The following is a 15,125-nucleotide window of genomic DNA, read 5'->3' on the forward strand; positions in this document are numbered from 1 at the left end:
GAATACAAATTAAAGCACTCCAGCACTTATATTCATGCAAATACCAAATAAAAGAAACCATATAACTTACTATCTGATCTCTTTGTCCTTACACTTAGAAACAGAAGATTAGAAAACAGAACTACTTCTCCAAAGCTCAGAGAAAGCAGGCAGACAGACAAAAGACTCAGACACTAACTTCCCTCCACCCAAAGTTGAAAAAATCCGGTTTCCTGATTGGTCCTCTGGTCAGGTGCTTCAGGTGAAAGAGACATTAACCCTTAGCTATCTGTTTATGACAAGCTCTCTTTGGATAAACTTCAATAAATTCTCCTGCTAATCTGGACTATCTAAACCTTTTGAAAGTCCCATTCTTTTTTTGAAGTTTACAATATTTGGTTTTGCCCAAATACAGCACTTTATCATACCAGAATGAAAGATGGAGGGGATCCCTTATAATTATACAGTGTATATAATATGATGGAATGCAGTAAATTTGGCAGACCCTGTTTCATCTTTTAGTGTAAAACGGGGCAATTTTCGTTACACAGTTTCCATTGCACAGAGGATTTTTTGAGGAAAAAATCCCAGAGCATGTAAAATCATATATTCTAAATTATACTTATTGGTGAATACAAGTGCACAATTTAAATTCTTATATTAAATCTGTTGGTAACGTTAATTTTATCATAAGGTCCAAATAATTAATCTGTAGGTATGGGACTCTGATTACTTGATTGACTGTCACATTAGACAGTCTGAGATGAGGCTGTGCTGTTTTGACTGTATTTTATTTACTACTATTTTTCTCTACAGTCGTGATCACTTCCCACTGAAGAAGCTGAATGGAAAAATCCATGAAGACATGTTTCATTTTCCCTGACAGCAGATTAGGGTGACCAGATGTCCCGATTTTATAGGGACAGTCCTGGTTTGGGGGTCTTTTTCTTATATATGCTCCTATTACCCCCATCCCCTGTCCTGATTTTTCACACTTGCTGTCTGGCCACCCTACAGCAGATGTTTTCATACATAAACACAATAACAGAGTAATTACATATACATTCACATTATTATAGCTGCTGAGTGCTCAGTGCTGCTCAAAACAAGGCAGTAAGCCAAATCTTCCTAGTTTCCATTTTGATTTAAATTATATTCATAATAAAGGGATTTTCATTCAACCTAAATGCAGTTTCATTCTAGTCTAACAAACCTTCTCACTTTTTATTATTATTATTATTGTTATTATTCTTTTCCTTTTATTCCAGGTCACTCAGCCCAGATACAAGTGAAATTCTCCTCTGGTGGTGATAACAGTGATGCTACTCAATGAACTATAACAAGGGCTCTAAATGCATCTCTTGTAGCATACCACAGTGATTTGCAAAAGTGGGAATAAATCAAAGCAGTGAAGAGATGCCACCGTTGAGCCAGAAGCTAAATGTTACATCTTGTTGCATGAAGTAAGGGAGAACAGATCCTATTTTTCTGGCAGCACAATATCTTTGTGCTTGTTACCTCAGATCCAGCCCCATTAAAACAATCATTCAGAATCTACAGGAGATTGTCACCTCTTTCTGTCATGCAATGGCAGCTGGTATTGGTGCTTACACACATTCCTCATTCCTTTCAAGATTTTCAACACACAAAAAAGAAGTTTAATTTATAGTTAAAAAATAAGAGTCAGCTTACCCTGAGGCTCATCACTGGCACCAGGGGGGAAAAAAAGATAAATGCCTCTAGGTGAACTGGCAGAGATGCTAATTCTCCATTCACTTTACCGCTACACTATATGCACCACATTAATCATTTCACAGACATTTCAGAAAACTTGCACAATTTTCAAATAAAGATGCATCGTCTTCAACTCAATAATAATACAACTATATCTTGTAGCCTCAGCTTAGTTCATACAAACTCCATCCCCAAATAGGAGATTTATAAAATATTCCTAAAGTCCTCTGGGATGTAATGTTTATCCTTATGTGTTTGTTTGTCTATATAGTTTTGTCTTCTCTAGTGAATATTTTTCCATGTGTTTGTACGTATATAATATTGTCATTTGTCTTATTCAACTGCTAACACACTTGGGATGTTTTCTGCTTCACAGTTTTATTGCATGGATGGGTAAATGCATTATATGATCCCTATGAACTGTGTTTTACACCTCAGTACAAATCTAATATATTTTTTGCTTTTGTTTTTTTTAAATAGAGCAAAGCTGCATCTTCTACTAACATGTAAATTCTGTGGGGATTTCATGTTTTTAGTTTTAATTTTTTTTAAAAACTCTGAATTATAAAGACACTTGGGCCCAGATCCTCAACTATATTAGACCCCTAGCTCCCACTGATTTCACTGAAAAAGCATACAATACAATGATATCAATTATAAAGTTTCAAAAATACTGTTTAGAAACTTTCCTTGTTATAGTGAAACTGAACACCCCTAGGATCGGCTGATGAATACAAGTTGCAGCTCTTTTGAAGGATCTTGGAGAGAGCTTTGGGTCCACAGAAGAATACACCGATGCTGTTGCTGCAGCAATAACAAAAAGATAACAGAACAAAACAAATAAACTACATCTTTTGACAATCCTCAGTTTTGTCTGAATCTTTAAAATGGCCTTTTGACAAATGCATTTTAAAAGTTTTGCCCATGTTCATTTCACAAAGTATTATTTTAAAACTATCTTTATTTTTAATTCTTCTTTAGTGTTTATTACATTTTATTACGGTGTTCAACTGAATTGCTATAGCTGAGGTTGCAAAAAAACATTTTTAATGATAACTCTCTGTTTTCACATTGTCATAGTTTTACAAAAAAAAAAAAAAATACTCCATGGGCTGAAATTTTCCATTTTTTGTCTCTAAGTGGAAGTATTTTAAAAAAATGCACAAAATCCCTACAGTTATTTTTGAGTTCTATGAAGATGAAAAAATACACATTTTTGCCCACAGACATAATTTAAAAGTGGCTGAATTTTGAAACTTGACATGTAAGTAGTCCTCATAGATGAATAAGTGCATGCCCAAGTATGCAAATATCTAGGCAATGATGTTTACAGACAATAGAAAAATAGCTATTTTCTGCACAATAGAATATATCATTGTTTGAGGGTTTGCTTTTAAAAAGACACTGCACATATCCATTAAACATATAAAGTACACACTCATTAGCTGTGCACCTACTGGAGTAAATTTTCAGAATTTGTGCCATTAGAGCAGGCAGCTAAATCTGCAGCAATGAGGTACAACTGATGTTTGCTCCCAATAAGCTTTCTCAAAGGAAAGTGCAAATGAGGTTCAAGTGAATTCTAACCACAAAAACAGTGTTGCAGAAGTGTTAATACTGTACCAAGAACATGTGCCCACCATTGAATTTCCAAAGCACACCTATGCCTAAGTGGGAACTGGAGTTCCAAAACGTTTGCACCAGCAATTGCACCTATAAGAGCTTGGAATGGCTAAGAATCTGATTGCTGCTGCTGCCCCAGTCTCTAGCTGGACAGTCCTAGCTCTGTACTCTGGAGCAAGTGTGAATGGTGGATTCATGGTGTAGTACAGCAGTTCTCAAACTGTGGGTCAGGACCCCAAAGTGGGTCACAACCCCATTTGCCAGGGCTGGCTTAGACTTGCTGGGGCCCAGGGCCAAAGGCTTTGGTCCTCCATCCAGGGGTCATGCAGGGTCGTGGTGCAATGAAGTTTGAGAACCTCTGGTGTAGTTTATACACCATCACTCTACTCCATCTGCATAGAGACTGTGCATTGGAGAGAAGGGAGCCCATGTGGGCCTGGACTCAGTGGTATACAAGGGATGTAGACCCTGGACAGGAACAGCCTTAGTCATTTTGCTGGCCAAGTCAGAAAACATTTTTGGCATCCACTCTCCCCTAACAGTCAGGCAAAGAAAACCTAAAACATGGTTGGCCGATCAGTTGGGGAGGGGGAACCTAGCAGTCCAGTGTCTCTGGAAGTTGTTATAGTGCCCCTGGAAGCTGGTGCCCAGGGTGATGGCCCTGTTTGCCCCTAGAATCAGCCCTGAGTCTGATTACCTCAAGAAATCCAGCTGCCCCTTTACCCACACACAGCAGAACCATGCTAATTCCTCTGCATCCTGAACCATCTGCACATGCAAATGGCATGGAGGGGGGGCAGTTTTTGCCCCATACAGGTCCAATAAAATGTTTCTCTCATGCACTTTTTCCTTTAAAGGGTTCACATTTGACCTTAAGTGTGGCTGAGGCTCATAAGCAAATTCATAGATTCATAGGGACCACTGCAATCATCTAGTTTGATCTCTGTATAGCACAAGCCATAGAACTTCCCCCGCAATAATTCCTTTTGAACCACAGCATATCTTTTACAAAGAGATCCAGTCTTGATTTTAAAATTGCCAGAGATGGAGAATCCACTATGACACCTTGGTAAGTTGCTCCAATAGTTATTTACATTCACTTTTAAAAATTTAAACCTTATTTCTAGTCTGAATTTGTCTAGCTCCAACTTCCAGCCATTGGATCATGTTATACTTTGCTAGACTGAAGAGTCCATTATCAAATTTTTGTTCCTCTTGTAGATACTTACAGACTGTGATCAAATCACCCCTTAACCTTCTCTTTATTAAGCTAAATAGATTAAAATCTGTGAATCTCTCACTATAATGTACGTTTTCTGATCCTTTAATCATTCTCATGGCTTTTCTCTGAACCTTCTCCAATTTATCAACATCTTTCTGGAATTGTGGACACCAGAACTGGACACAGTATACCAACAGTGGTCATACCAGTGCCAAATGCAAAGTTAAAAATAACCTCTTTATTCCTATTCAAGATTCCTCTCTTTATGCATGCAAGGATTGCATTAGCCTTTTTGGCCACAGCATCGCAATGGGAGCTCATGTTCAGTTGACCATTCGCCATGACCCCGAAATCTTTTTCAGAGTTGCTACTTCCCAGGACAGAGTCCCCCATCATGTAAGTATGGTCTACATTCTTTTTTCCTACCTGTATATATTTACAGTTAGCCATATTATTTGTTTGTTCTCAGCTTATCAAGCAAGCCACATCGCTTTGTATCCATGACCTGGCCTCATCACTATTTACCACTCCCCCAACTTTTTCATCCTCTGCATACTTATCAGGAATGATTTTATGTTTTCTTCCAGATTATTGATTAAAATGTTAAATAGCACAGGGACAAGAACTGATCCCTGTGAGTCCCCACTAGAAATACCTGCTTGATGATGATTCCCCATTTACAATTACATTTTGAGACCTATCAGTTAGCCAGCTTTCAATCCACTTAATGTGTGCCATGTTAATTTTATATCATTCTAGTTTTTTAATCCAAATGTTGTGTGATAGCAAGTCAAATGCCTTATAGAAGTCTGTTACATAAATACTATTAACTTTGTCAACCAAACTTTTAATCTCATAAAAGTAGATATCAGGTTAGTTTTACCAGATCTGTTTTTCAAAAATCCATGTTAATTGACATTAATTATATTACCCTCCTTTAATTCTTTATTAATTGTGTCCTATATCAGCCACTCCATTATCTTGCCTTGGATCGATGTCAGACTGACAGACCTATTATGACCAAATTCATGTTCCTAAAACTTCAGTGCTGGATTCTAAAGGAAGCATCATGACATTCAGGACTTCTCACCATCACCTTCTACTCTGTGCGTGAAAAGCAGCACAGAAAGTGTCTTGAAGATTTTTCACTTCACAACTATATTTTGAATATTATCAAATAATAAAGTTTAGACTACAAGTTAAATTTGACTGCAAACCTAAAATTTAAAAATATGATTTTGTAGTAGCAATATTTAACAAATAATAAAAAGGAAAAAATTATATTTTCTATTGTCAGCCCTTTGCCCATTTTTTAATCTTCCTTCTTATTTCCTGATTTGTATTCATCTTTACTTCTATCAATTGGTTTCTCTATTATTGTTATTTTTTCAATTTTATGGTATTCTTGAAGCTTACTCTTTTCTCTCTTCCCCTTCTAGCATTTTAGTTTTGTATTCATAAAAAAAAGTTTTTCCTTTTCCTTTCTCAACCCTTTCTCCTGAATGCAGGCCTTTAACTTGCATTAACAGGTAAATATTTGGAAATGGAAAAGAATCACAAAGATTCTAGAATTTTCTGGTGATGAACACAAAAATATTTCAAATTCTTTCTTCAAAGGCTTCCAGGAACAAAGAAGCTTTTCTCAGACCACTAGCAAATCCACTAGGTTCAAATGAACTGTCTTTGCCAGCAGAGATGAACTAATGACAGAACAGCACAGTCTTACAATGGTAGCCAAATATGTTGGGAGAACAAACATATCCTTGACATCATAAGAAAAAAAATCACAGTTTATCTCTTTAATAACCATCTTCAAGGGAAATTAATGTTACTTTGTCCTTTGTGCAGAACAGTAATTGGATTGTGTGTTTCAATTATATCTGGCAAGGGCCAGGATATTGAAATACTTATAAATATTAGATTTTCTTATCCAAAAATTAGATTTTATTGGCATTCTCTTTCTGAGATTTCTTCATTAAAAGCTTCATTAAACATAAATCTTCTTTCCATATAGCAAAAAAGTAAATTATTTTAAAAGGGTCATTTAAAAAGATTTGCCCTCCCACTGTTTATGTTGAAAAAGAGTTACATAATAAGGCTAGAAGTTAACCTGCCTTACCTAGGATGATTTTCTGCTATTTGCCTGAACTCAGTGTCCCAATTCGGCCTTCCATAGAAGGTCTTCTGTCTCAGACCAGTAATTACATCCATCTTTTCATCATCATGTAGAGCTATATGAGTAGCCTAAAGCAAAATGTACAGCAAGACAATAGTTTTAGAATCAATAACGTATATAGAGAGTAAAAAGTAAAGCAAAAATACTGTCTCTGAATAAAAGGTGGAAATATATATTACTTGGGGGGGACGACTTATAATTATCATCAGAGGGCAGCACTCTGCCCCTAAAGAGACAGAAGACTGGGGGCAGAACAATATTTTCAAAAGTGCCTAAGTGGCTTAGAAGACTAAATTCCATTTTCAAAAGTGACTTAAGTACATGGGCACCTAAGTCCTATTGACTTTCAATGAGACTTATTCCTAAGGCCCTGATCCTGAAAGGTATTTAGGTGCATCTGAGGGTCTGAGCCCAGGTCACTTTTGCAAACATGGACTTAGATTCCTAAGTTTCTTAGCAGCTTTTGAATATTTCCCGGTAGTTAAGTGGGTGATAACCATTTTAACGTTGAAAAGAAATTATTTGAGAAAGGAAAAACATAAGTAGTGAAGCAATGGTGATTTTTAAATAAATATTAGAAACTATATGCAATATAGGAATTCTACATGTATCCAGGATGTGTGTACTTTTAATTTTCAGTTGCTCAGAGAGGAGGAGTCAAATTGGGTATGCACAAGTGATGCACAACAGTCTACCACCCCTTTTATTTTTGTATTTGCCTAGAAAAGAACCTGCTTAAATATTTTGAACAACATTCCACCTCATACTTTCATACGGCATATACATACCATCATTAGCGGTGGCCAATGCTTTACCAATAGTATACTCTAGGGTATCAGACAAGCAGCAATAACTTTCCTTTGTTAAGCTGATAAAGGAAATTTACTTGCAAGTAATTCTGCTTGCCATTTTCATTCCCCTTATTCCCCCAATAGTCTCCTTTCAGAAAATATTATTGCACCATCTGTAAGCAAGGAGGCAAAGAACCAAAGTTGATATTGAGGATTATCCACACCCATTTTAACCTCAGTTGAGAAACTTCCAGAACAAGTAAATAGATGTATTTTCTAAACTTGATATATAATAACCCATCTGTCCAATGCTCTATGTACACAGACTAAGCTCCCCAAGGTAGGGACCATTTCATCTTGTATGCATGGAAAGTACTTAGCACATTGCAGGCACTATAGCAAACCAGTACATCAATAATAAACCAATTAACAAGACCATGTTAATTGATATTGCCATACCAGCAGAAGAAACAAAAAAGAAAGAGGAAGAGAAATGGAAACGTATGAAGAACTCTGCCATGAAGTGGAATTATGATGGAAAACAGAACAAAGATGATTACAAGAGCACTTGGAGCAGTCCTTCAGGGTATGAATGAGCAGCTCAGGAATACAGTAGGTGTGCAAAACATCACTATTAGTGATCTCCAGAAGTCAGTGCTTGTAGGCTTTGTGAGAATATTAAGGAAAGTCAAAAGAGAACCAGAACATTGGAGCCCCTAAAATGCAGAAGTTCTGTGCACAATTTAACAAATGACTACCCAAACCTACAGAGTCAGTTTGTGGTCAAGATTTATTGGTGACTCATGGGAATAAATTTTTGATGGTAGCTTTCCCCTCTTTATGCTTAAAGATCTTATATGTTGTGAAGGTGAAAAAAATCCCTATGATGTCATACTGAGAGATAATAATAATAATTATTATTATACTGTAATATAATTAATAATATTATATTTAATATATATTATTATTATTTGATCCAACATAGCAATGCCTGTGTTCCTTTTCTCCTAAATAATATACAGGATTCCTATATGTAGACAGAAATAAGGCCTTTTTTTTCGTTACATGCACAGAAATGCAGTTATGTGCATAATTTGCATGCAGATTTACTCTCTCTATAGGTTCTTATATTGCACCCATCACTGCATAGGTATTTAAAAAATCAAACATAGAATCTCTCTCCACTTTTCTCCCTCTGTAAGTAGGAGTAATGTGTTTGTTTGTATTATAGACTATTATTATTATCCTTGTGAAGAATTATTGAAGAAAAACTAAGTCAAGAAATTTGTTTGGAATTTAGTTCTGAATGTGGTGAGACCTGTGGTCATTATCTTTTGCAGGACTGTATTCCATAGGTTGGATGTGCTCATGAGACTCCTCTATTTCTTGACAGCTTCAGTGTTCTGGTGAGGCGTAGCAGTCACAGGAGGTCCTGCTAGCTTGGGCCAATCTTACGGAGGGCTTTGAACAGTGTTTTTCAAACTGGGGTTGCCACTTGTGCAGGGAAAGCCCCTGGTGGGCTGGGCTGGTTTGTTTACCTGCCCCGTTCGCAGGTCCGGCCGATCACAGCTCCCACTGGCCGCAGTTTGCCGCTGCAGGTGAATGAGAGCTTCTGGAAGCGGCAGAAAATATCTCCCTCTGCCCGCGCCACTTCTAGCAGCTCCCATTGGCCTGCAGTTGCAAACTGCGGCCAGTGGGAGCCGCAATCAGCCGGACTTGCGGACGGGGCAGGTAAACAAATCTGCGTGGCCAGCCAAGAGCTTTCCCTACACAAACGGTGACCCCAGTTTGAGAAACATTGGCTCTGAATATCATGGTAGAGATCTTGAACTGGAGTCTATTCAGTGGAGAGTCAATGCAGGGACTGGATGATTTGCTCATGGCCAGCTGTGCTGCTCAGCAGATGGTGGCTGCATTCTATACCAAATGGAACTTTTTCAATATTTTTGACTTCAGTCCTAAGTATAATGAATTACAGTAATGAAGCCTAGATGTCTCAAATGCATTGCCAGGACCGGGTTTGATATCTTGAGGCAGTTTCCTGACCAGCCACAGATGGAAGAGGGCTTGTTTGACACCACTCTATTTGGCCATCTAGTGGCAGAAGAATCTATAGGGACATCAAGACTGAACAAATTTAACAGTCTGAAGGCATATGCCCTCAACAGAGGGGAAAGAAGTAAATTTTCCAAAGGGATTCTTGCTTTCTGAGATCATCACCTTCATTTTGCCTAGGTTCAGCTTCAGTCAACTACTCTTCATCCAAATGTTGTTCTTGGCCAAATGCTGGGGGATAGCCTGGAGAGAATGCTGGTTATGTTCTATGTAAAGGAAATGTAAACCTTGGTGTTATCTGAGTATTGCTGGTATTTAAGCTAACACAGTCTCCACTAGTGGTTTCCTAAAGATATCAAGTAAGATAGGGAGAGGTTTAAGGCTTGTGGGATTCCACATGCTAGAGCTCTGGAGGTAGAGGATCTGTTACCAATTATAACCCTCTGTGTTTGGTCTGAGAAGAAGAAAGCCATGTCACTGTACTTCTTTTCACCCCTGCAAACTTTTGGAGGGGGATAATAGTAGTTGGTGCTCGGTGGTATTACATGCCACAGAAAGGTCCAAAGGTCGAACAAGATGTCCACCTCTGTCTATGAGCTGGTGGTCACTCACGAGAGCAAAAATTGTTTGTTTCTGTACCATGTTCTGGAGTGAGGATTCAGGATATTGGCAGCTGGTGGGAGATGGTGACCATGTGTTTTGTTAGCTTCTTGATTAGCTTGTTTAGAAAATCTTGGTAGTCCATCGATCCAATGATGACAAATCTGAGCAAATAATCTATTGTTGGTCTCATGGTGTGCCCTCTGATAGCTATACAAGCCAATTCTAGAGGTGCACATTTGGCTGCAGATGGTGCATGGGAAGTTCGCAGTCAGTGGGTTGTGCGCTGCTGGTGCTCTGTGACGTCGTTCGCATGCCTCTTGTAGATGCCGGCAGCGGTCTTCCTCAGAGGTATTCCTGATTGTGTTCTGTCACTGGCGGTGCCCTCAAGGTCCCTGAGTTTGATACGGCTATACTGCAGATTGGCTTTCATGGTGTCCTTGTAACGTTCTCGTGGACGACCTATATGCCGGATGCCCTGGTAGAGCTCACCATACAGAAGCTGGAAGGGGACTCTGTTGGCATCCATGCGGCTGCCAACGTAGCTGTGACTTCATGATCATCATTTTGATGCTTGAGGACCTCAAGATTGGGCACTTCGTCTTGCCAGCGGATCTTCATGATGTTGCAGAGGCAACGCATGTGGAATGCTTCAAGCTGCTTGATGTGACGCCTATATAGTGTCCATGTTTCACACCCGTACAAAAGAGATGAAAGAACAGCAGCTCTGTACACAAGCAGTTTTGTTGACATCTAGATGTCGTGGTGGTTTAAAACTTTGACACGCAGATAGCCAAGTGCCTGACTTGCTTTGGATATTCGTGCATTGATCTCATTATCCAGTGATCCATCACTGGATATGACACTACCCAGGTATTTAAAGTTCTTCATTACTTTAAGCTGAGTGCCATCAATGGAGACACTTGGGACAGAAGCATTTGATCCAGGTACAGGCTGAAGGAGAACTTCTGTCTTTCCTAGGCTGATAGTTAGTCCGAAGAGTTGCGAGGCCTCTGCAAACTTGTTGACAATGTGCTGAAGATCATTTTCAGTGTGAGCCATGAGGGCACAGTTGTCGGCAAAGAGTGCCTCAAGAAGGAGTTTCTGCACTGTCTTAGTCTTTGCATTCAGGCGACGGAGGTCAAAAAGTGAACCATCGTGCCGGTATTTCAAATATATATCTCGATCCAGATCTTTAGAAAATAGATGGTAGATAACAGCCTGTGAGTTTGCTAACATTGAGCAATGGCTTATTTAATATTGGTCAAACTGTTGCATGCTTCTCTCCAAAAGAAGTTTTCACAGTCTCTGTTAGATAACTAGCATAAGACAGAGGTTCTTAACCTTTCTGGGCTCACGACCCATTTGTAAATGTTTGTGGCCTGTCACAACCCAGTAAATAGTCTGGGAATAGAGGTCCTGGAGCGGTTTCGGTCAGGTCCTCTGGGCCTGGGGGAGTTTCAGGGTTCTCAGATTTCTACTGCATTAATAGCCCAAAGTGACTTAAAAACTATCCACAAAGTAGCCCAATCTATTTATTGAAACAACATTTCAAACAAAGTGGGAGGGTGTATGGGGGGGGAGGGGGATGGAGGGGTGCTGGAGGGAGTACTTAAGGTCTCACACACAAGGTTGGGGGAAGTGTTGTTCTCTCTGGTTCCCCGTCCTGGTGGTAGGGTAGCTGGTGCAGGCCTGGGACTCAGCACCAGCCCATCAGTCAATGCCTCTCTGCGGGCCTTTCCCCCTCCCCAAGATGGGGAGCTGGCCTGGTCCTGTCAACCTCCTGGCCAAGCTCTGAGGCGGCCCAGTTGAGAAGTACTTGCAGTCGCCGCCTACCAGTTAGGCTGGCCAGTTATCACAGAGCTGTGGCTCCTGCAGTTCCTGTGCTGTGGGGTTGGCTGGGCTTCTCTCTCAGCGTTGGACATTGCAACCTGTGGGGTTGCAGCACTGCTCAGGTTTGGCCCTACCCTGCTGACTGGACCACATGACACTTTGAATCATTGGCTCTGAATAGACAGTTTTGAGTCCTGACCCATGGGCTGAGAAACTGATATAAGAGGCTGTTGGACTATGTGTGTGTGAACAACTGCACAAATACATTTTGAAAATCAATCCCATAATGTTGAAAGCACCTCAAGTCATTACCTTTTAAATAATCCCTGAGGGAAAGTGGGAAGGAATTAAGAAGAGAGAAGAGCAAGGTTACAAGGAAAGGAATGACTTGTGGTATATTTCCTCTTTTTTAATCCTGTAAGAGTCCTTTCATTAAATGGAAAGAACAAAAAGTAAGAAACAGGTCGAGAGGTTTTCCTTTCTTGCATCTAACGTGACTTGACTGACCAATTAATAAAGCAGAGAGAAAAGAAAGACCCATTTGGGGCTAAATAAAGAGGGAAGAAGCTGAACAAGCCTCCTTAATCTAAGTAGCATGCAGATCTCAGAGTAAGATCTATCAATGAAATTTAAAGCTGGCAAATTTAAAACTGATTAAAGGAAATACATTTTCACACAACACACAATTAACTTGCAGAACTCACTACCCTCCAGCCAGGTCACTAATTTAATTCATCCCATTCTGCGGTAACAGAGTCAAAAGAAATATATATAGTCCAGTGTTTCTCAAATGGGGTCGCCTCTTGTGTAGGAAAGCCCCTGGCAGGCCGGGCCGGTTTGTTTAGCTGCCCCGTCCACAGGTCTGGCCGACCGCTGCAGGCCAAAGGAAGCTGCTGGAAGCGGCGGCCAGTATATCCCTCGGCCTGCACCGCTTCCAGCAGCCCCAATTGGCCTGGATCAGCGATCTGTGGCCAGTGGGAGCTGCAATTGGCCAGACCTGAGGACAGGGCAGATAAACAAACCGGCCCGGCCCACCAGAGGTTTTCCCTACACAAGCCGCCACCCCCGTTTGAGAAACACTGATATAGTCCCACGTCCTCACAATAGGGAGGACCTTAAGTTCCCCTGCTGAGCCCTCTAGGTGACTCAGCTTCACCTTGGGGCTTTCAACATCTCTACCCTCTCCTTACGTCTGAGAAGGGTGTGTGGAAGGGAGGTTTTTGTGCTCTCCACAACAAGGGTGGTTGTTAGGGGAGCCAGGGCCCTCTTACTGTACCAGGTTGCAACCAAGAGCTCTATTAGAGGCAAAAATATCAGCATACTGAAGTGCCTTGAGGCTGCCTCTCTGGGTCATTTCCTACCATTTGCCTCCCCAAAACGTCTCAAAGTCCAATATAAGATAGCAAAAAAAAAGAAAAATCTGACCCTTCAGCCCAGCTGATAGCCCCTTCCTGGCAGCAAAGGCTTTTGTAGTTCCCTTGTTCAGGAGCTCTCAGGATAGATCTGTCCTCCTACCCTGACTGACCCCTTTTTTAGCCATCTGGCTCCCTTTAAAGCTCCTCCTCCAGCTGAAGCAGGAATTAAGTAAGGAATTAAAAATAATAATAATTGTGAAAGACATTCCACAAACCATCATGCCAACATCCAATTTAGGGTTCAGAAGAAATTTTCCATGCTGGCAAGTTGTCTTCCACCTTACTCTACAACAGATAGTACTGGTGACTTCTAGAGACAGGATATTGAACTAGATGGACCACAGGTTCAATCCTATACAGCAATTCTATGTTCCTATTTTCCTAAAGCTGAATTGGAAGTGGGCTCTATATTTACAGTTCTTTGTCTCCTTGCTTCCTGTTAGTGGAGTTATAATGGTGTAAGTGTGGAAAAATATCACAAAAGATTTAAAAAGGAAATTTTAGGAGGAAAAAAACCTGTTTATCAAATACTTCAAGAATTTAATATAATTACATTAATTCATCCATTTGCTTGTTCCTGTTTCATATGCTGCCATACTGGAAAATAAGGTACATTAACTCAAACCTATTTCATTAATACCTGACTTTCATCCCAGCCAGTAAGAAATATATGATAACTAAGAAAATGGGTTTTCCCTTTCTCAGCCATTTGTGTTTCCAGCAAGAACAGGAGATCAGCAAACCACTCAAAGGCAGATGCATCTCGGCAAGTCCAATAGAAATAAACCTGTCAGGTAAAAGTAAGGAAATTCAACAAGACATAAGCTTTCAACAAGCTTTCTATAAAGCTCTTAAATTATTTATGTTGAGATAAGTGGTTAATCTTATAGCATGCTACTGTACTCCAGTGGAAATTTAAACATGATCCCATCTACTTTTGACATTGTGGAATTTCTTTGTATGTTTTAAAACACCTTTTTCTTCTTAAAAAATGTGAGTGAATTTAGTGATTAAAGTATTAATTCAGACAGGCAATATGCAAGCCATCTAACTCTGTCAATGCATCATGGCTTACAAAACCTAACTCTGCATTTTTCTTGAATAGAGACTGAAAATCCTATGAAACTCTGCAGTGATTTCGAGATGTGATCAAACAGGGAGTAAGATGAGACCACCACACTCAATTTCATTCATCCACTAAGAAAGTTATTCTGTTTTGTTGAGATTCTTCTACCATACCAATCACTGTGGTATTGGACTCTGGGTCCAAAGGTGAAAAATCTGTGAACTAGCCCACTCTGTCCTTTTAGTCTTAAGGTTGGCGATACTGTATTGAGTGCAGCATTAAACATCTATGCTCCTAGACAAAACTCTTAAAGACATTTATTATGGTTCTCCATTTATTATAGGTGGGGCTGGTAGTGCCACATACTATTAAGGTTGCCAAACATTCCAATAATAAGATTTTGTTTTCACTTGCTTATAACATTGCCAAGCTTTAACCATTTGGGCTGAAATTTTCATTGCTGTGTGTTGGCCTCAAGATGATTTTGGGAGGGCAAATTTCACCTAAAATGATACAGTTGTTTCCAAAACTGAGACTAAGGGAAAATACGTTGTTTTGCCCATGTTGAAAAATTCCTGAGACCTACTCTTTGTAATGCTCTAGTGCCCTCAAGTTATAGAGCAGAGACTAG

At 39.7% G+C, this 15,125-nt stretch overlaps 1 protein-coding gene across 1 annotated transcript in view; it reads right to left on the reverse strand.

Annotated features, from left to right (window-relative positions):
- Positions 1-2,390: 2,390 nt before the first annotated feature.
- The window catches only part of NOX3 (NADPH oxidase 3), a 45,177-nt gene continuing 32,442 nt past the window's right edge, over positions 2,391-15,125 (reverse strand). Inside the window, exons 11-13 of the mRNA XM_030554262.1 lie at positions 14,069-14,215; positions 6,678-6,802; positions 2,391-2,517 (exon numbers count right to left, since the gene is read on the reverse strand). Coding sequence (XP_030410122.1) covers positions 2,391-2,517; positions 6,678-6,802; positions 14,069-14,215 — 399 coding nt within the window. The remainder of the gene's footprint in view (positions 2,518-6,677; positions 6,803-14,068; positions 14,216-15,125) is intronic.

This window comes from Gopherus evgoodei, chromosome 3 (assembly GCF_007399415.2).
Source record: "Gopherus evgoodei ecotype Sinaloan lineage chromosome 3, rGopEvg1_v1.p, whole genome shotgun sequence".
Taxonomy (NCBI): domain Eukaryota; kingdom Metazoa; phylum Chordata; order Testudines; family Testudinidae; genus Gopherus; species Gopherus evgoodei.